This window comes from Pituophis catenifer, unplaced genomic scaffold, assembly GCF_029215685.1.
Source record: "Pituophis catenifer annectens isolate HBS135680 unplaced genomic scaffold, rPitCat1.0.hap2 SCAF_4, whole genome shotgun sequence".
Lineage (NCBI taxonomy): Eukaryota > Metazoa > Chordata > Lepidosauria > Squamata > Colubridae > Pituophis > Pituophis catenifer.
The window spans coordinates 87,337,603-87,359,535 of NW_027256884.1; the positions used below are offsets into that span (position 1 = coordinate 87,337,603).

Genomic DNA, 21,933 nt, shown 5'->3' on the forward strand with positions numbered 1-21,933 from the left:
CAAACTCGATTTCATTGAGGGCCGCACCAAAGTTGTGTTTGACCTCAGGGGGCCGGGGTGAGTGTGGCCAGAGTGGGCATGGCCTGCTCAATTCCACTCATGTCAGGGGCGCCTGTGGCATCCCGAGTGCTCTGCCAATGAAAACAGGCTCGCAAGCTCCATTTCCAGATGCAAAGGCCTCTTGCAACCCTCTACCAGTGAAAACGGAACTCAGGCAGGTCACATGCGAACTCCATTTTCACTGGCAGAGAGTTGAAGAAGGCCGTCACAGCCATAAACAGAGCTCAGGAGCCCATTTTCACTGGTAGAGGATCACGGGCCGGTCCTTCACTGTTTCCAGGGTGGCCCGGGGGGGGGGGGGCAGGTCTAAACATCCTACAGGCCGGATCTAGCCAATGGGCCTTGACACCCCTGAACTAGACACAAGGACATTTTTCCCCCGATGCCATTACTCTACTGAACACCTAATTTCTGTAGCTTTCATGTTTATGTGTACCTACCCATGTTGTATGGCTGCAATATTATTTATCCTTATTATCTTTATTCTCCACTCTTATTTGTATGATTATTGCATGTATACTGAGAGCTTCTGCACCAGACACAAATTCCTTGTGTGTTTCTAATTGTGTGTCACACTTGGCCAAATAAAGTACACTGGTCTACAAGGAGAAAGCCTCGGAAATGAAAGTAGCTTAATTTTACCAAAATTGGGTCACTAATAAGGGAAAAGTAAGTTATGAGTATTAATTGGTTCCAGTTTCTAAGATACAGCTTTAGGTCAAAATTTCTTCAAAATAATTCAAAATTACGAGGGGGATGAGCAATTATGCTCCATAACTTTTCTGCAAAATGTGATATAGCAATGAGAATGGGGCCACACCAATGAGTATAAATTTATCTTTCTATTGATACCAATAACATAACTTTCCATTTATTTATTGGTTTTTCATTTAACATTTTCATGCTTTTTTGCATGAAAAACTGACAAGCTCTAACATCAAACAACAAGGTTCCATCTTTATTCAGTATTTAAACTGCACTTTTTGGCTTTTCTCCTGTGAATTGCTGTAAGATTCCAGCAGCAATCGGCAAGCATGGACGGACTCCCATTTCCCTTGGTATCTTTTCTCCATGCCTGTGATATCCTGGTGGAATGTCTCCCCATGGTCATCACTCACTGCCCCACAGTTCAAAGGGAAATAGTTTAAATGAGAGTGTAAGAGGTGAATTTTCAGTGACATGCTTGCACCAAGTGCTTTATAGGACCTAAGCAAATTTTCCATGTTTTTCAGTTATCTGCCTTGCTATTCTCAAATGGAGATAAATTTATACACTTTCATGTGGTACCATATTTCATTGTTCTACCGTACTTTGTCGAGAAGTTATGAGGCATCATGATCATTAGATACCTCTCTTGTAGTCAAATATACTAGCCAGTGTATAAATCTTCATTGTAAAGGATCTTGAAAACTTTAGCCAGCCAGCACCTTTATCACCTGTTTTCTAATTCATCTAATCAAAATATGTAAAATCAACACATTTTATCTTGCAGGTGGATAATTTACAAAAAATTTATAGACCAGTGGTGTTAATTCAATTCAATATTTGTCCTGGTATCATTGATGATCTTGTGGTCTTCATCCCAAAATAATGTGCTTTGACTTGAAAAGTTTTGCATGTTGATAACTTACTCTTGAGCACCTTTAATCTCAACTCACTTTTGTTTTTTGTTTTTTTAACCCATTCTTTACTCTGCAAATGCGTGGATTTCTAGAATAGCAAATGGCTATCCTGGCTAAAAAAAATTGGAAATTGAAATCCATGTATTTTGAGTGTGTTCAACAAGGGAAACATTGTGATACTATATCTTGGGAAATGATTTATAATACACATGCTTAGGTATTCTGAATTGTAACTCCAAGAATTACATTTTTACAAGCTGATTCTTATAGTAATTATACTGATTCTATAGTAATTATACTTATGAGCCAAGCATATAAACCATTGATATATATTAGTTAGACCAACTGTTCAGGCTTCTAACATTATTTAAGAATTCTCCAAACTGTGGAGCTTTGTTTGAAGTATGCACAGTCAATTAAACTGTTAGCCCTATAGCTATATTGGTCATACCTTTTGAAAGTTTGCCTAGAGAGCAAAGTATAGTTGAGTTGAGCAACTTACAATTCTGCTCCATTGAAATTCCCATGCTGTTATTCACAGCAGACAATCAGTACATCCAGCAGATTATCAGCAGCGGAACCAGCATATGAAAAGACACTGTAACCCTTCAAACAGATGAATATTCCATGCTTTGAGAATGCCTGAATACATTTTAAATATGCCATTGATACTTTTTTCCCCCTTCCACAACAGATTGGAATAAGATGTGCATGTCAAGTTTCTGAAAGATGCCCTAATTAATTCATGAGCAATGATGCATTCTCCCTCCCTCCTGCTCATGGCAACTTGAAAGCTTTGCAAGTTGACAGTGCAAATAACTATATACATTTGTAGTTGTGTGCCACCTTTTTTTTTCAAGGAGTCCTTTTATAGCATAATAGCTAACATGAATTGCACAGTGCTTTGACATATGAATTGCCTTATTTTGGACATTCATCTAGTATTGAGTTTCCACAGGAGTTCACTAGTTGCCATGACATGAACATTTACTAGTTGCCAGGATACTCTTGTTACTTGTTCGTCTATCCTCTTGTTTCTCCTATACAGAGACATAATCTCTACATATGCAGCAATCATAATAGCCAATCACAGGTTTATCTTCCATGCATTTAATTAACTTTGTTGCCTGCATTAAATTGCTCGCTTTAACAGCCATCATTTCATTTTGTGGTAGCAAATTCTGTTACCAAGTTACCAAATTGCCTATGCTTAGTGAAAAGCCATTTTTTTCTCTTAACTTCACATTTTCTCAATCTACCAAATGAAAGATTTTGAATGCTATTTCATGGAGGAAAGACCACATATTCTGCATTGCATGGAGCTATTTTCTCTCCATAGCCACTAGAAAGGTCTCTGTGTGTATATGTGTATTGGAAGGGGAGTCTTGCTTGTCTCCCAATCTTTGTTACCTATTAAAAGAAAATTTTGATATTAAAATGCTGATTCCTTACTACATTCTCTATCTTCAAAACCTTCAAGATTTTTTTATTTAAAAAAATACAGTGTGTAATGAGATTTATCTTTCATACAGAAGGCAGCTGGGTTCTAATCAGGATGCAGAATAATATGACCCAATAATGCAGACTTGATTTAGAACAATGGTGTCAAACTCATGTCATCATGTGACATATCAGGACTTTTTCCCCCTTTGCTAAATTGGGCAGGCCAGCATGTGACGCATCCGGCCCATTGACCGGGAGTTTGACAGCTCTGATTTAGAAGATTGAATTATACATAACCTGATGATGCAACTCAATATTTTCAAGTACAAGAAAACACTAAAATATTAAACTCTTAAAACAATTATATCATGAGGGTCAGGTTTAGTTCTTTCCTAAATGGGTTTACGATTTTTCTAGGCTGATTCTGATACAAAGTAATACATAAGATTTTTTAAAATTGCTGCAATGGTTCAATGACATATGGAATTTAGATTGAAATTCAATCCTAATTATTCAAAATCATTATTCAAAGCAAAATTATTAAGAGGGGATTAAGCACATCATTTTTCATAATCATTGGAGTTTTTTTTAGTTCAGTAAATCATATTTTGAATAGCAACTGCTTTCCAATACAATTTGAAGATGAGGAAGGAGGGGAAACCTCAAAACTTCTTCCTAGATTACCATATGCAAATGCATCTACTGGGTCAACATAAGATGGGAAGAAAATTGTTTACAAGAACAAAAGGGGAAAAAAAAGTCACACACAATATGTTATTATCAGTTGCAGAGTCCTTGATGCTCTCTGAGCTTGTTTTCTTGCAGATATTTCATTACTGAACTGGGTAACATTACCCAGCTAGGTAACATTATTATAAATTATTTACACAGTTTAAAATATTGGAAAAAAAGAAGAAGCAAAGTTATGTATAAAAATAGGAACTGAAAACAGGATGAAAAATAAATATATAGTGAACAATGGAAGACTTCTTAAAAAAATGTCTAATATGGAATAAAACAACCACACACACAAATAAACAAAAACATCCAGGATGAGAATTGTAAGAGATTGCAGTAACAGTGTTCATAAATAGTTTCTCTCTTTGCCTCCCATAATCTGGTTTTCTTCCTAAAAAACTTCAGTTGAGGAGATTAATTTCAAGAGTCACTGATTTGAGGACAAACTCATTACTATCTGATTCCAATAATCCCCTTTCTACCACAGTGTTATATTAAGAAGGACAAAAATGTGGAACTATTTCTACATTCCCCCCTCTATTTTTTCCCTAGTCTTTGGAAACCTCAATCCAATTGAAATGAGGCAGAGGTCCACAGAGAATTGGAAATAGGGTGAGTCAGATATTTCCATTCTCCATTGAAGGTGGAGACAGCAGCCAGACGTGGGTTGTGTTCATTGGTCAGAATGAGGGACTGAGCCTGTCAAATCAGTTAAATTCTGTCCCTGTTGCTAGGGGCTCCCACTTTTTGCTCAGTCCATCAGACTGGACAGTTGTGTGGATTGTGTGCTCTATCTGCATTTAGCGTTAGAGTTCCTTTTTTCTGCTTACCTTCTTTGGGGTTTTTTTGACCTTTGGATTCAAGCCGCCTTACATAAAGTGGAGCTTCGCGCTCTCTGGCGCTAGCTGCTTGTCAGCTGTTTAAGGAAATCGGCTAATTGGCAATTATCTCAGCACAGCTCCTTTCTCAGCAGTTTCTAAGCGCTTCGATCCCTCATTATATATCAGCTGTTTGGCGCTAGTCGCCTGGCTTGGAGTGGAGCTTCGCGCTCCCTGCCGCTAGCCGCTTGTCGGCTGTTTCCTGGAGATCGGTAGTTTGCGGATAGCCCAGCAGTGTTAGCCTCAGAAACGGCTTTGACAGCTCTTTCTCTGCCAATTCAAGCCGCCCGTCATTGCACAATCTATCAGCTGTTTGGCGCTGATTGCTTAACTTGGAGTGGAGTCTCGCGCTCTCCCTGTCAGTTTGTCCCACTGCCATTTTGAGAATGGGTGCAGCGGTGAACGGTGATTGCATCAGGCCTCCAGTCTCTTAGACTGTGCCTGCATTCCCTTACCTCCCTCTTGAGGAGCCTTTTGACATTTACGACACCTTATTTGGCCTCTGGATTCTAGTTAGCCAAATTACGTTTTTAACAGGGGTTTTAATTTACATTTCTTGGCTTACCTGGCTCAGGCGTTGTTAACCATATCATGCCCAAGGCTCAAGCCAAGTCTAAACATGGCCGAAAGGCCACTGTCCGGGAACAATCAGAGGCTTCCATATGGGAGGACCAGACCTATGCGCAAGACGAAGGGGTTCTACTTACGCCTATGTCCGCATATTCTAAACGCCCCTCATTGACCCCCAAGGCTGCTAAAAGCCAGGAAAAACCTTCAAAGAGATCACATAAAACACACAGTGGCAATAGTCCTCCTCAATCCAAGGTCATCAGAGTGTCTTCTGATGAACCTGTACGTGAGCATTCTCTGACCCCAGATCAAATGTCCTTGCAGGATTACCAAATGTCAGTGGAATCATCCGATGTATGGGGTTCTGCCCCCTCTGTGGGGATGCGTACTACGGTGGAGTCTACCGCTCCCGTGCTCTCGGTGACTCATCCACCTCCTTCTTCTGTTCCGGTCTGCGCCTCTGTGGAGGCTGGCCCAGCCCGAGATCAAGCTCCTGTCAATTGGCAGCCAGAGGATATTCAACATATGATTGCAGTGGCGGTGCAATAATCGCTGTCTACTCATTTCTTCCCTGTGGACAGACCAGCTTCCACTCATTCGTTCCTTCTGAACCTGCTGGTTCTCCGGGCAGATTCAATATGGAAGATGCCATCTCGCTGGCCGGCTTGGATTCCCCGGCCGTGTCTGGTGTCAGTGAACACTCTATTGCGGCAGACATGGAGCCCCTAGAACCTGAGTTATCGAAGGATGAAGGTCTACCTCCTGACCAACCCACTTTCACAGGCCTGTTTCCCCAGGCTCTATTTAAATCACTTCTGTTCAAGGCGGTGAATACAGCCCAACTCGGGGCTGCTCTTCCACCAGAGCCTCCACCAGTTACAGGCTCCTTGAATCCATTGTTTGCTGAACCACCTAAGCCGGTGACTGCCATTCCTACGCCTCCACTCTTCTTGGATGTCATCCAGAAGCAGTGGTCTTCGCCCACTTTGGCTCCTGTCCCATCATCCACGGACAGAAAGAATTTCACTGTGTCTTCTGCTCTGACTACCCTGCTGCAGGTACCCTCTGTCGACGCTCCTGTGGCGGCTTTACTCTCCTCAACATCCATTCCAGGTGATCCAGAACAGGGCCTTCAGCCTGATGAGCGCAGGTCAGAGCAGGTCCTTCAGAGGGCCCATCTTGGGGCAGCCTGGGCCATCAAATTGGCTACCACCGCTTCTTTCTTTAATCGTGCAATGCTCCTGTGGCTTCGGCAGCTCCAGGATAAACTTTCTCCGGAGGACTCGAGATTGAAACAGGACCTGAATAAGATTGTAGCGGCCGTACAGTTTTCTGCGGATGCTACATTGAATGCAGCTCGATTTGCAGCTAAATCCCTGGCCTCCTCCATTGTGGCCCGCCGCTTAGTGTGGCTGCGCCACTGGCAGGCCGATGCGAGACATAAATGGCGTCTGGCATCGGTCCCCTTTTTGGGCACGAAGCTGTTTGGGGAGCATTTAGACAATTTCTTCGTGGAAACCAAAGATAAGCGGAAGATCCTGGCTGCAGTTTTCCGTAGAGGGGAACCCCGTTTCTCTTCGTATGTTCCTCGCCCTCAGTTTCGGTCATCGGATGGGGGCTTAGGGTCCTCTCGCAACACGGGTAATTTTACCCCTAGGCAGCGAGGTTTTCAGGAGAGACCACCCAGGGGGAGGAATTTCGGTCCCCCGCGGCCCTTTTGAGGGGGAGGGGGTCGTTTCATCCGTCGCCATCGCTAGTAGTACCAGGGAGCCTCCCATTGGCGGAAGATTGCGCCTCTTCGCCAAGGTTTGGGAGAGTACTACTTCAGATTGCTGGGTCTGGTCCTCCATTCTATCAGGGCTGGCCATTGAATTCGTTTCCACCCTGTCTTTTATTCGCTGTCCGCTGTCTCAGGTTACCGAATGTCGAGCCCTTATGGAGTCGGCTATTAGTCACCTTCTCGCCATTAAGGCTATTCAACGAGTGCCCAGGGATCAAGCTGGACAGGGTTTCTATTCTCGGGTCTTCCTAGTCCTGAAGTCATCGGGTGGGTGGAGACCTATTCTGGAACTTAAACGTTTGAACCGATTTGTTATCTACCGAAGGTTCAAAATGCAATCCTTGTGATCAATTTTAGATGGCATACGGAGGGGCGATCTCCTCTGCTCAATAGATCTTACGGAGGGAGACTTCCGGGTTGCTCCTTGCCGCTGCTAGACGATCCCTTGGGATCGCCGCCCCATTGCCTGTTAAGAGCCGCCTTTACATCTGAAAGGCGGCTCGAAAAAACTCCATTTCCATGTGGAAATGGAGATAGAGCCGGCGGGGGCAGGTAGAGCTCTCTGCATAGCCCCAAAAGTTTTTTTTTTTTACTTTTGGGGACGAAGCAGATGACGCTCCCTTTTTCCCTTGCCGCTGCTCCGGGCGTTGGGAGACCTCTGCTTATGCAGAGCTAGGCGACAAGATCAAGCCTACAAAAATTAACAGAACAATCAAAAAGGATATGAGCTGGACCTGTGACCCTGAATCGCAAGTATTTTACTTATTTTACAATAGTTATTGAAGAAGGAAAAGGAAAAGGAAAAAAAAAGAATCTTTAAAAATGGCGACTGCCGAGGCTTGAGAAGGGCTGAAAGGGAGAGTCCTTCCGTTTCCTATTGAGATACAAAGTAGCGGAATAAATACTTTTGGCTACACTTGAAAATAAAGTTTTACTTTTGTGTTTTTCTCTTCCTGGAGATCTGATATTGATCTTGGTTGGAAAGAAGTTTTTTTTTCTCTTTTGCCTCTCTTTTCTTCTTTTTAAAATAGCTTGTTTGTGTGGAAATATGGCATTAAAGCTTGCAAAGCCGGACAAACAAGCAGTGGGGGGGGATTCCCCCATTAACAAATTACGTGAACAAGTTTTAAAGCTCCAGTCTCAGAAAACTGATTTTAATATAATTGAATTTCTTTTGGAGGAGATTGTAAGAAGGGATGAGATTGTGAATCAGAACTTTGAAAAATTTAAGCAGGAAATTAAAGAATTAGTGCAATTAAAGTTTGATACTCTGGATTGAAAGATTATAAAAATGGCTGATGGCTTTGCAGAATTTATGATCAAGTTGCATGAAAATACTAACTTATTAGAGTCTAAAGTGGAAGAAATTGAGGACAATTTGGACAATAGAATACAAAAAATTGAAAATGATTTGACAAACATTCAAGACAATAGCTCAGAAGAAAAACCTAAAATGGAGGCTGAACAAAAGACTTGTAATGCAGAAAATATACAACAACGGATTGAAAGAGAAGTTTTAAAGATGCAATATAATTTTACTGAATATGCAATTAGACTGAGAGGTTTGCAGGAAAATAACAGAGATGATTTAAGGAAAATATCTTCTGAATTTCTGGCTGGGATTTTAAACCTGAGGAGGTGTTTTGTAGGATTGACAGAGTTTACAGAATAAACTCCTGGATTGCAAAGCAAAGGCAATTGCTTAGAGATGTGGTGATTTATTTTACAGATAAAGAAATTAGGAATAATATTGTGCAAAATTCCTTCAATTCTACTTTGCAATTATATGGAAGAAAGATTTGGATCTACAAAGAGCTCCCGCCCAAGATGTTAACGGAAAGGAAGAAATTTGGTTTTATGGTGTCTGAGTTAAAAAAAAGAAATATTCCATTTAGGTGGGATGCCCCAGTTGGTATAATATTGAGATATCAAGGAGAAAGATACCAACTAAATACTGTTGAAAAAGCGGAAGAATTTTATCAAAAAATTTTGAAAATGAACTTAACATCTTTAGGCACAATACAGGATAAGCAGAAGGAGTTGGAAATAAAGGGAAAACATCGAATTACAGAGGTTGCGGTAGACAAATTGCCTTTGGATTCTTTAGATACCCCAGCTGGATTATCTAAAAACATGAGAGAAGTGGCATCTGATTCTAACGTGATGATTCATCAAGTCAAAGACAAGTATGGAAACCAATTAGCTGATATACAATTGGCAAAAAAGAAATATGAGATACAAAAACAAAACCAACAAGATCAAGTTATAAAGCAGAATGAAAACCGATCAGCTGATATACAACTTGTAGAAAGAAAACCAGGATGGAAATTAAACCCACAAAAAGAAAAGAAAAAAAGAAACAGGTCTCATAAAAATAGAAATTTCTAAATCAAGCAACAGTGAAGCCAGTGATTTAAAAAAAATATGAATGAATATGTGAAAAGATAGTGGAGGCGAAGTATTGGTTAATATTATCCTGAGGACAGTGACAGACCTCTGCAATGCCGTAATTTTGGGGTGTGAAAAGAGCCTTAAATTGTTGGATTTGAATTATCTACTTTGGATTTCTTTCTTTTATCGATAAATATATTATAACTATCCTGAGTTACAAGGCAAGAGAGCTACGCTGGGGCATGCAGAAGATCTGGTTGTTACCCACTAGGATGATGGCAAAAGGGATGTTTAAGTGATATATTTAGGGGAGTGGAGGAAATGGATAGATTGAATAAATGTTAAATTAGGATTTATGGGGAAGGCTGCTTTGAAATGTTATATTAATATACACAAAAGATTAAATGTTAAAGTAGGATTTATTATATAGTCTTAAAGTGGAAGGTTGTTTTGAAATGTAATAATATACAGATATAAGTTTGGGGGAGGAGAAAAAGGGCAGATTATTGCTAAATTGGGAGTTATAATATTATTATGCTAAATTAGAAGTTATCATACAATGTTATAGTAGAATGCTTTTTTTGAAAAGGGGGAAGTAACAATATTAATAATATTTTTAATAAGTAAGAGTCAGTATTTAGAGGAGGGAGTAAGGGGATGGTAAAATATTATGTAATCTGTTATGAATTAGGTTTTTGTTGTGAAGAAGTCATGGGGGGAGGGGTGGTGAGGGGGGGTTAGGGAGGGGGGGGAGAAAAAAAAGGGGGTAAAATTTGTATTTGAAAACTTTTTCAATTAAAAAAAAATAGATCTTACGGAGGTGTATCTCCATATCCCCATTTGAATTTCTCATAGGAAGTTCCTTCTTTTTTGTTATGCTGGGGTTCACTACCAGTACAGGGTTTTACCATTCGGCCTTTCCTCTGCTCCCCGTAGCTTGGCGGCTTTAGCCGCTTACCTCAAGCTTCGGGCCGTTTGTCTCGTGTTACCTGGATGACATCCTCATTATGTCTAGTTCCCCTCAGCAGGCCATTTCAGATCTCCAACTTACCATTCAGACACTAGCCTCGCACGGCTTCTCTGTTAACATAGAGAAAAGCCATCTGGAACCCTTGACTAGAATTCTCCATTTAGGAACTATAATTGATTCAGTTGAAGGTAAAGTTTTCCTCTCCCCGGATCGACAAACCGGGTTGAGATCCCTGGTGGCCAAGGTCATAAAAGATAGATGATTGTCTCGGCCATCTCTATTGTTCCCTGGGCCAGGTTACACCTTAGAGACCTTCAATGGTTTCCCTTGCCTTTACAGAAGGCGGGCAAGGGGTCTTCTTTGGTCAGAATTGCAGTTCCGAGGGAAGTGCTCGTGTCTCTTTGCTGGTGGTGATCCCCTGCGATTTCCAAAGGCTGCCTGTTCCTGGAGCCTCAATGGGTGGTAGTGACCACTGATGCCAGCAAGTTCGGTTGGGGAGCTCATTGCGGGGCGCAAGTTGCTCAGGGCACCTGGTCCGCCGTGGACGCGGCTCGCAGTATCAATTGGCTGGAGCTTCATGCGACTTCCCTTGCACTTCGGGCCTTTCGTCAGCTGGCGGCCGGCACCCATGTGCTGGTGTTCACCGACAACACCTCAGCCAAGGCTCACGTGAATCGCCAGGGCAGAACCAGGTCCAGGTCTCTGATGCAGGAAGCCAAAAGACTGGGACTTTGGGCAGAGCTCCATCTGGCTTCGTTGAAGGCGGACCATATATCGGGAGATACGAACGTGATGGTGGACTGGCTGAGCCGCCAGAGGATAGATCACGCGGAGTGGAGTCTCCATCCTCTCCTCTTCCAGATGATGGCGGATCGCTTCGGCACACCACAAGTAGGCCTGTTCGCCTCCCAGCAGAATACCAAAGTTCCCCGCTTCTTCTCCCGTTTCCATTCTCAACAGGCGGAAGCTGTGGATGCTCTGCACTCCCCTTGGCCTCAGAGCTGCTGTACGCCTTCCCACCGATTCCCCTCATTCCGAGGGTACTTCGAAAACTTCTGATAGAACAGGCAGAGATCATTCTTGTAGCACCACATTGGCCGAGGAGGTCATGGTTTGCGGACCTCATGAATTTATCAGTGTCGCCTCCTTGGAGGATCCCATGCACCCCCGATTGTCTCAGCCAGGGGGCAATTGTACATCCAGAGCCTCAGTGGCTACAGATGACCGCTTGGTGGTTGAGCGGGAGGCTCTGAAGCGGGACCACATCCCGGCCTCAGTGATTCGTACTATCCAGGCATCTCGGCGGTCATCGACGGACCAAATTTATTCAGCCACTTGGTGGACCTTTTCTTCTTGGTGTGAGCTCCAAGGCTTCTCCGCTCTTCGAGCTTCTGTGGTGCAGGTCCTGATTTTTCTCCAGGCTGGATTGGACAAAGGTTTTTCTCCCAACACCCTACGGAGACAGGTGGCCGCTATTTCGTCGGTCCTGACGTACAACTCCACTCACTCTTTGTCGCACGATCCGCTGATTCGTAGATTTCTTCAAGGAGCAATGAATCTCTGTCCTCCAGTACTGCAACTTGGGACCTTTCGCGGGTGTTGGACTCTCTTATGGGGTCTCCGTACGAACCGCTGGTTTCTGCAAGTCTACGACTTTTATCTGGAAAAGTGGCTTTCCTGGTTGCTATAACTTCTGTGCAGCGGATTTCTGAAATCACTGCATTGTCTATCAGGGATGATTTGTGTGTGTTCCACGTGGACCGTGTGGTCCTCAGGTTGGATCCTACGTTTGTGCCTAAGATTAACTCTCCCTTTCATCATTTGCAGGAGCTGGTTCTTCCAGATTTCTACCCGTGTCCTTCCAATCCATTGGAGAGCCAATTACACACGTTGGATGTCTGGCGGGCTCTTCAAATCTACCTCCGGAGGACTGCTGATATTCGTCGGACAGAATCATTGTTCATTTCTTTTCTCCCTGCTTCTTTAGGGCACAAAGTGACTTCTTCAACAATTGGTCATTGGATCCGAGCTACGATCAATACAGCTTACGAAGTCTGGTCTTTGCCGCCTCCTATTAATGTGACAGCTCATTCTACTAGAAGTGCTGTAACTACAGCTGCCTGGGCCTCTAGGGCTTCGTTGCTTGAGATCTGTAGGGCAGCTACTTCTCCCTTTGTTAGGCACTATAAGTTAGATAAATTTGCCTCCGAAGAGGCTGCTTTTGGGAGGAGAGTTTTACAGGTGTTGAAATGCGGGGGGAGTCTTCTGCCCAGACTGTTCCCTCCCATGAGCTGGGACAATGAACTCTGGTATGTCCCATGTCTGGCTGCTGTCTCCACCTTCAATGGAGAAAGGGCATTGGTCCTACCTGATACGCCCCTTCTCATTGGGTGGAGACAGCAGCCAGCCCCACCCTTCATCAGTCTGGTCACTAATGTTGTTTCTGTTTTCTTCCACACTCCGAGTCTGTCTTCCTCCTTCGACAAAAGCTGGGAACCCCTAGCAACAGGGGCAGAATTTAACTTATTTGACAGCTCAGTCCCTCATTCTGACCAATGAGCACAACCCAAGTCTGGCTGCTGTCTCCACCCAACGAGAAGGGGCGTATCAGGTAGGACCAATGCCCCTTTTCACTTGACTGGAAACCACTATATTCCAAATTGCCCTATTCTGCATCATATTTAAGGCAGCATTGATACAGGACAACTTGTATCAAGTTGGAACCCAGACTACAAAGTAGCTTACAAGCTACAGCTTTTATGACAAGTACAATTTAATTACAACCATGCTTAGCACATTTATGTAACAAGAAACTAATTTTTCTATATTTAACAAAACTTGCTTATGTTGCAGTCTAAATAAACAGTAGGTAAATTGAAGTGCATTTTAAACATGAAATAGGTATTCAGGCCATCAAGAATAATATGTACTTGTACTTGCAAATACTTTCCTCATTTTTTTTAGGATTCCAAAGTTGTTGCTTTGCAAGCATCTGTATTGTATATGGAATATGTATACATACGCATGCATGCGTGCCCATGCCCACACAAATATCTTTGCTTTCAGTAAAGTTTTGGCATTAAGAAAAGATAATGTACCTGTATGTAAATTGGATGGAAGGTTTCTGTCTTTTTTCCATTGCTGTGCATTTAGCAGAAAAAAAATATTTAACAAAACTGCAATCCCAATTTCTTCTGTTTGAATCAATATTTTTGTGATATTTTTGTGATATTATCTAATTAGATATTTTCTCATGTGCATAGATAAGTTACTTTACAATACCAAAATGTACAAACACCAATTTTACATTTCTTTATTTGCACATCATTTATAACATCTCATTACACATACTATTTTCTTACACAAAAGTTTGATCTGGACAATATCCTTACACCACATATACAAATCTAGAAACAATAACATCTTTATTATATTACATGTAATGTGTAAATTTAATGAAAGTGCACCTGTGTTTATGGGACTGTTTATTATATCTTTTGGTTGAAAGATTTATCTCAATTTTATAACTTTTATATAACTATCTAAATATTCGTTCAGAAACTGTTGAACAGGTAATTAACCTAAGCTTTATAATTTATTATTTTCAGAGAATTACATCAGGTGCTATAGCATTTATATATACTGAACCTCTGTATTCCAGTAACATTATTAATAGGTGAAATTTTATTCACTAGGCTTATGAAATGTTTATCCCAAACTTTTCACCTATTTTCGTCTGATGGTGTTTGTGTAAATATATGGGCAGGATAATGAAACTGTTTATTTTTGCATGAATATTACCTAGCTTTTAGGGTTGGTGGGAATAAATTCTGCAATTTTTATTGCTCACTTATTTCTAAAATGAATGGTTTGGAGATGCATTAAAATGTTTCCAGATAGTTTTGAAGTGGAGCATGCCAACTAGACATGATACTAAGAAGCTTGATCTAGAGTAGCTATCATAAAGAAAAAGTTAGTAAGGTACTGGTGATATGGTCTTGACAAAAACAGCAAAATAATAACTCACAAATACTGTCCTGAATATTTTTGATAATTACATATCAAAATTGACTGTAAAACAAAATTGAAATAACTTTTAATACAATATATTTTTACAGTTCTGGAAATTCAGAATTCAATCCCTTTATACCTGCTACTGGTATTAATTTTTTTAAAGATACTGAAACTTATTAAATACATTTTTTAATTTGATAAAAAGAATTCTCTATCTTTGTTCACTGATAACTGACCTAGTTTGGTTTCAAAAGATGTTAAGTCATAACTAGTCAGCAATATAACTAAACTGATGATGCAGATGCCTCAATGTCAGTGCCAAGCTTTAACACAAATGTACATGAATTAACTTCATTGAAAATACATTGAAACTGCTAGGACTTTTTAAAATGTCTATGTGGTAAAAAAATTTAGGAAAGTGAATATGGTTTCTTTTTAAATGTTTACTGAGTTAAAAGTTAAATGTTTTTCTTTTGTACCTGTATAAGTGTCTGTTTGGCACAGCAACCAAACTAGACAGACAGACTTCAACAGAAAGTTAGGACTGCAGAAAAAATAATTGCAACCAGCCTGCCTTCCATTGAAGACCTGTATACTGCATGAGCCAGAAAGAGGACTGTGAAAATATCTACAGACCCCTCACATCCTACACATAAACTGTTTCAACTTTTTCGCTCAAGACGACACTAAAGGGCATTATATGCCAAATCAACCAGACACAAATATAGTTTGCCCCCCCCTCCTCACCATGCTATCACTCTGCTAAACAACTAATTCCGACAATGCTGTTTATGCCTAGGATGTCAAACCACCTAGTAGGGCTGTATTTCCTATTATCCTTCTAATCTTTTCATCTTTCCTATTACCTATTTCCTTAGTGTCTAATGACTATAATTTTGTTGCTTGTTTATAATCTTTGTTTGTGTCTCATGATTTATGTCAATTGCCTTTATTTAGCATCCTATTATGATTTATGTTGTTTGCTTATTTAGTATGCCTATCATTGAGTTTGTATCTTATGATTTGTAATGATTGCATTTTATTATATGATCATGATTTATCACTTGTTGCTTGTATGTACACTGAGAGTTTATGCACTGGAAACAAATTCCTTGTGTGTCCAATCACACTTGGCCAATAAATAATGAATGAGTGCTAACACTCTAGATAGAATTCATAAATTAATAACTTTATTTTGTAACAGTTTTTTTAAAAAAATAGGAAAATACTGAAAGACACTCCATAGTTTTATATTTTGACAGACCCAAATTTATGAGCTCATACTACTGTGTTTCCCTGAAAATAAGACCCTGTCTTATATTTCTTTGAACCGTAAAATAAGTGCTTGGCTTTATTGCCATGCGCTCAAAAGCCTGATTGGGCTTATTATCAGGGGATGTCTTATTTTGGGGAAAACAGGGTATCAACGAGATTCCTTTATTGTGGGGTCCTTCCATGAAAATGGTTTATTAGTTTTTAGACAAACAACCCTATTTTCTTTGTAATAATGTATCCCATGAAAACACAGTATAATTTAGATCTGGAATCCAATGTTAGGGCATCACATGGCTACTTATTTCTAATACAAAATGGGAGCTAATGAGAAAAATACACTCACATGTGATTAGAAAACATCTGAAAATACAGCAATCAATTTTTGAACATGCCTTGTTAACATTACTTCAATCCTTATGTGAGAACAAACTGTTTCTGAAATCCAGTTCTATAATACAAATAGTTCATAATGCAATTATTCTTCCATGATTATAATCTCTTTGAATAAACATTTTATAATATATTTGTAATTATGAATAAATAAATGCTCATTTGAATTTCTTAGTATGACCACACCTTTATGCAGAAAAAAACCCATATTTTGGATACCATTATCATCAAATATTACTTGGCCTTCAAAGTAATGGAGCCAGTTGCAAGCCTTTACATCTGAATATCCATGTTTTGAAACACTATTGCCACTCTGCTTGGAATGTATACCTAAAGGGAGGAAAAAAAAAAGTCTTATTATTGATCCATTAAAAACCTTTGTAGTATGGGAGACATAAATCTAAATGACTTAAATAAATTACTTATAATGTTACATTGTTTAATGTCACTGAAGAATCAAACACTTATTAAATATGGCACAGATGTAGAGTCAAATTCTGGATTTGTATTTAGTCTTAAGACTAAGTAATTAATAGAAATAATAAATTTTGCATCCTTCATATCCTATTACCTAATGCTGGATTGGGTAATAGGCTTAAATGAAATTGGAACTAGAGGACACAAATGATTTAAACTGATCCAAGTCTGAATATTTGAAGACATCCATATTGTGTACTAGTAAATGACAAACTCTTACTGTTCAATTTGATTGCCATTGTATCATGAGTTGAATTTGTATTTTGCCCGAGATGTCATTCAGTGGAAATAAATATAACAGAAGATATAGTAAAGTATTTAGTAACCTGCAAGTCAGAGGGTTGAAATGGGTCTCACTCATATATATTCAACAAATTTGTTGAACAATGGTAATAATGTTCTTTCAACATTATGATTAATGTTCTTTTATTCTTTCAGAGAGAAACTCTGAATCTGAAATCATTTTTAGGTAAGGAAAAAAGAAATATGTAACAGTGGATTTTTTAACTCCTTTTACAGATCATCTTCTGAGTTATTAACTAATTGATATGTGTACTTTACAGACTGCAGGGTGCAACTGATGAGGAGTGAGATGTGGGGGGAGAGGGAGAGGGGTGGGGGGAGAGAGAGAGAGAGAGAGAGAGAGAGAAATTTTCACTGAATCAGACTATAACATGTCCAATGGATCATAGCTATTTGTCAGTGATCAGAGTGTTTTTCTCTAAGGTTTCTGTGATAAATAACTCCTACAAATCTGCTCAGCAGGGAAGGACATTTGACATACACCTAGAATCCTGTACTCTGAAATTTACAGAAAAAGAAAATAAAATGTCAAGGGAATGGTTAATGATACTTGGTTATTGTAAAATATGTTAGAAGAGGTTTATTTCCAAATATTTTAGCAAGCAAAACCATATATTTACTGATACTCCAAATAGTTCAGTGGAGAAAATTTCATGTTTAAAATTAATGAGAAATAAGTAAGAGACAGTTATTAATGAAGGACAGGCAATCTGTTAATGAAAAATTGTCACTGACAAAAGGATGTGGTCCAGGTTGATGGTTTTTTTAAAAAAAACTTAGCAATAGCTAGATGAGCACGGGTTCTTCACCCTTTCTGTAATCCCAACTATTATTCTTTCTGCCTTCTTACTCTATATGGATTCCACATACACTTAAAAAATACTGTACTTTTTGATAATACTATACTTTTAAAAATATTTAAAACAATATTAAGAAAACAAACATGTTAATATATCCATAAAGTAAAAATAAATTTTCATTTCTCTTGACATCAGCTTAATGTCTTATTTATGTCCCTTGTATATAAGAACTTCCTGAAAAAGTTCCACTTTTTTTTCATTTGTAGAGAAACTTGGACTAAAATAAATAAATAAATATTTAAATTGAATTAAATAGCATTTGAAGGAGGAAATTGGATTGGATTTTCCTGCCATTATTAACTATTAGCACTATTTCACTTTCCACAGCAGGTTTTTTTTTTCTTTCCAAAGACTCTGAAAGCAGCCTGAGGGCAAAGATTTTGGGGTGGGGGGGGCGGGCATTTCTCTTTGCCTGCCTTGATTTTACAAAGTTTTTCAGCAGATAATTCTTGATTTTTATCTTTACCTCTTTTCCAGCAGAAAGGGTTGCAAACACTGCCGCCCCCCCCCCCCGCCCCCAATTTGGGGACTATCCATCCCATTAATCAGAGTGGATTTAAGAGAAATTCCTTCCTTTTCTCCACAGAGCCAACCAAAATATGAGTAGGTTGGGATGTTTTTTTTTTTCATATCTTTGTCTTATTTTTTTGCTTTTCTGGAAACTTGTCCTTATATTGTACTAAAATATAATTAACCAAAAAGCCCATAAGTAATTTATTTCTTTCTTACCCTGCCACTAGGAATAGGAATATTTTAAGATGGATTGTTTAACAGTTGTTATGGGAAAATTTAAAATATATTTAAGTTTACTTATATGTTACCTTCAAGAGACTCTAGGTAACCCATAACAATAAAAATTAATAAAATATATTTTCATAATAAAATCAGCACAAAAATAAAGATATTTAATGATTAAAATATATATGTATTCAAAATAAAGAGTAACCAACATTTCATAAATCTATCCCCAGAGATATGCTAAAAAGGATGTTTTTTGTACTTCTAGAACACTGTTAAAGAGGGCAGCATTCTTACCTCAGAAAGAAAAGAATTTGAAAGGGTTATAGCAGTGGTCCCCAACCCCCGGTCTGCGGACCGGTGCCGGGCCGTGGAGTACCTGGCACCGGGCCGCGCAGCGGCCGGGGGACATGAACGCTGCAGCGCAAAGGCTCCTGGGCCGTGCGCAAAAGCTCCTGGGCCGTGCACAAAAGCTCCTGGGCTGTGCGCAAAGGCTCCAGGGAAGAGAGCCCCGCGCAGGTACGCACGTGTGGCCCAAAGCCCCCACCCCTGCGCGCGCTCAGCGGGCCACGGTAAAATTATCAAAGGCTGATTGGTCTGCGGCGATAAAAAGGTTGGGGACCACTGGGTTATAGAATTAATCTCAAATGCTAACCCCCAAATAGGTCTCTGGTATGTAATTAGATCTTTTAATATAATTAAATAATAATGAAAGGATGTATGTTTTCTTCAAGCTCCAAATTTTTGAAAAAAAAACATTGAAAACTTTTTTAATACACAGTCTTAATGGTATTATTAGGATTTTTCCTACAATATTTTAATCCACGTGTTATGGTTATGTGGATATTGTCTTCCACTCTCAAGAACTTGTCCCATTTAAATGCAGACTACTTTTCTATAGCACACGAGTTTAACTGAATAAATACCAAATTAAAAAAGAAAGATACATAATGTGGAAAAAGGAAAACTACAAATAATATATGAAAAAGAAGGAAAAAAGAATTTCTTTAACATTATTGAAAGACTAAACATGGTGTTAAATTCAGAAGTGCATCAATGTTAGTAGATGCACCATTTCATCCTAAAAGAAACTGATTTGCTAGTGCAAGGTCAGTGAATCTCTCACTCAGCCATCCTCATCCTGCCCATTTAAGAACATCCAATATGCCAGCCACATCAATTTAATTGAATGCAGATTCAAATAACATTAATGGAATATCAACATAAATATATTTGCTAACATTTATTCTGGAACATACTTAATTTGAATTTTAACATGACTAAATATCTACTTTAATTGATGTTTAAACTATAACATACGTTTTGTAGAAAAATGTCAACTATTGCTGCATAATTGATAAAACAACAGCTAATTGAGAATGTGTCAAGTTGTCATATCACATTGAGCAAAAGCAAATACATGTCATGCTTGCAGTTGAAAATATGTAAGAGAGCGCAAAGTTGAATTTCTTCGTTCCATTGAGAATAACATGTGAATGCACAGTACACTAAGTTTTGTGGTTTTTACTACATATACAAAAGTGCAAACCATACCTGTGCTCAACTTGACATAAGTTGAATTTCTTTTTGAAAATATTTGCACAATTGTTTTGTGATTCAATGTATATGGACTTCTATCAAAAAATGCAGCAATATAAAGTAAAAGTGTAGAATAAGCCATCATTCTACACCACCCATTTCTATAGTTAGTCAGAATAGATTAAAGGGAAATTCATTGTAGATTAAGAAATACCAAAAACAAATTTACATCACCAAAAATCCAGTGTTATAATTACAAACAATTAGCAATTGTTTGGTATAGTATTATTATTAAAGTAATAACAAATGACTTCAAAAGAGATGAGTGCAGAAAAAAACAAAATTACCCAAGTAAATTTACAAAGTAAATTTTTTCTTCCAAAATTGCAAATCTCTTTTTCATTCTCCCTTCAGGTATAGGCAAGTCTCTTTGACAGATTCACAAAGCTGTCACTGAAGCTGAAAGATTCTTTCCTAGTTGTTGAAATATCCTTTGGAATATATCTGTTGTAATCCATATCTGCTCTGTTAACAATGTCCTCTTTCCTATTTTCATTGCTTTGCAGGTTGTAGTCATTTCTGTCTTTAAATTTGTAATCCATATAGAAATAGCATCAAAAAAGATTGTTTAATTTTTTTTTTACTCCTTAACTCTTTAGTTCAATTCAGCACTTCATAGGTCTATACTCGCATGGTCTTTCTCAAATGCCACTTATCTCTTCGTTTAAAAAGTTTGGCCATTGAGTCCCCTTAAGAAAGTTAAACAGTCTTCTTTTCCATTATATTTTTAATTAAATACAAAGTACTTTAAAGCAGATAATTTAAAATTTAACTGGTTCCTTCTGTTTTAATTTTTATAATTCAAATTCTTAGTAAGTTTTTTTTTTACTAAGAACTTTATTTTGATTAATTTTAAACCTTTATGATTATTTTTTTATTATTATTATATCCCAGGTTGGAAAAGTGGTCACCAGATGTCTAGTTCTTTGCTGTTTGAAAGATTTCAATAGGCATCGAAGTATTTATATCCAAGTATGCTTTAGAAAACAAAATTGAATTTGAGTTCAATGCTCTTAAAGTGGACTCTGTGTGAGGCTGAGAGTTTGATATTAATTCATTGGCTCTTGTTCTACTCAGTGTGCTTACATCTTCCATTCAGATCTTGTGAGTTTCTTGTGAAAAGCAGCCTTCTGGAGCACATGTGGGTAATCTCTTAGATTCTCCTATATCCGGAGAAACTCTAGAGATCTAGCTTCACAACCAGTTCACAAGTTTCCACCTCAATATTATCTCCAGTTACTGGAGCAGTTTACCATTTTCTCCATCCAGAAATCCAACACAAATATGTTTTGAATAGATGAGCTTTAGCTGAAGGTGCATAGCGAATAGAAATAGGTATATTTATGAATACAACCTGTTGTTATGTCGGTTTTTAATTTATTTAATTTTTAACTGGAATGTTTATAGTGGTCATCTTATTCAATAAGAATTCAGGTTAAGTATGAAGCTGGATTTTAATCAAAATTAATTATTACCATTTATGTTATTTACTGATTTTTTTAACCAAAAAAATAAAAAATAAAAAAAACCACCATTAACAGGTCACATTGACTGTAGACAATGAGATTAAAAAATTTCCAACACAATTTATACTTCAGGCCTCTATGTATTGATCTTATTGATCTATAAAAAATTTCTTTTCTTTTATTATGAACAATACCAAAGCAGAGGATTATAAGAGCCGTGGTGGCACAGTGGTTAGAATGCAGTACTGCAGGCTATTTTCTGCTGACTGCGGGCTGACCACAATTTGGCTGTTTGAACCTCACCAGGCTCAAGGTTGATTTAGCCTTCCATACTTCCGAGGTTGGTAAAATGAGGACCC

The 21,933-nt window shown here is 38.6% G+C and overlaps 1 protein-coding gene across 4 annotated transcripts in view; it reads right to left on the bottom strand.

Moving 5' to 3' along the window:
* Positions 1 to 13,769: 13,769 nt before the first annotated feature.
* The window catches only part of GBE1 (1,4-alpha-glucan branching enzyme 1), a 146,664-nt gene continuing 138,500 nt past the window's right edge, over positions 13,770 to 21,933 (bottom strand). For 2 of the 4 annotated variants that reach the window (XM_070942664.1, XM_070942662.1), the window contains one exon: positions 16,316 to 16,461. In XM_070942664.1, the coding sequence (XP_070798765.1) occupies positions 16,405 to 16,461 (57 nt within the window). In that variant the 3' untranslated portion in view covers positions 16,316 to 16,404. Of the gene's footprint in view, positions 16,462 to 20,458; positions 20,632 to 21,933 lie in introns of those variants that run through there. The other 2 variants (XM_070942660.1, XM_070942661.1) reach the window with 2 other exon arrangements.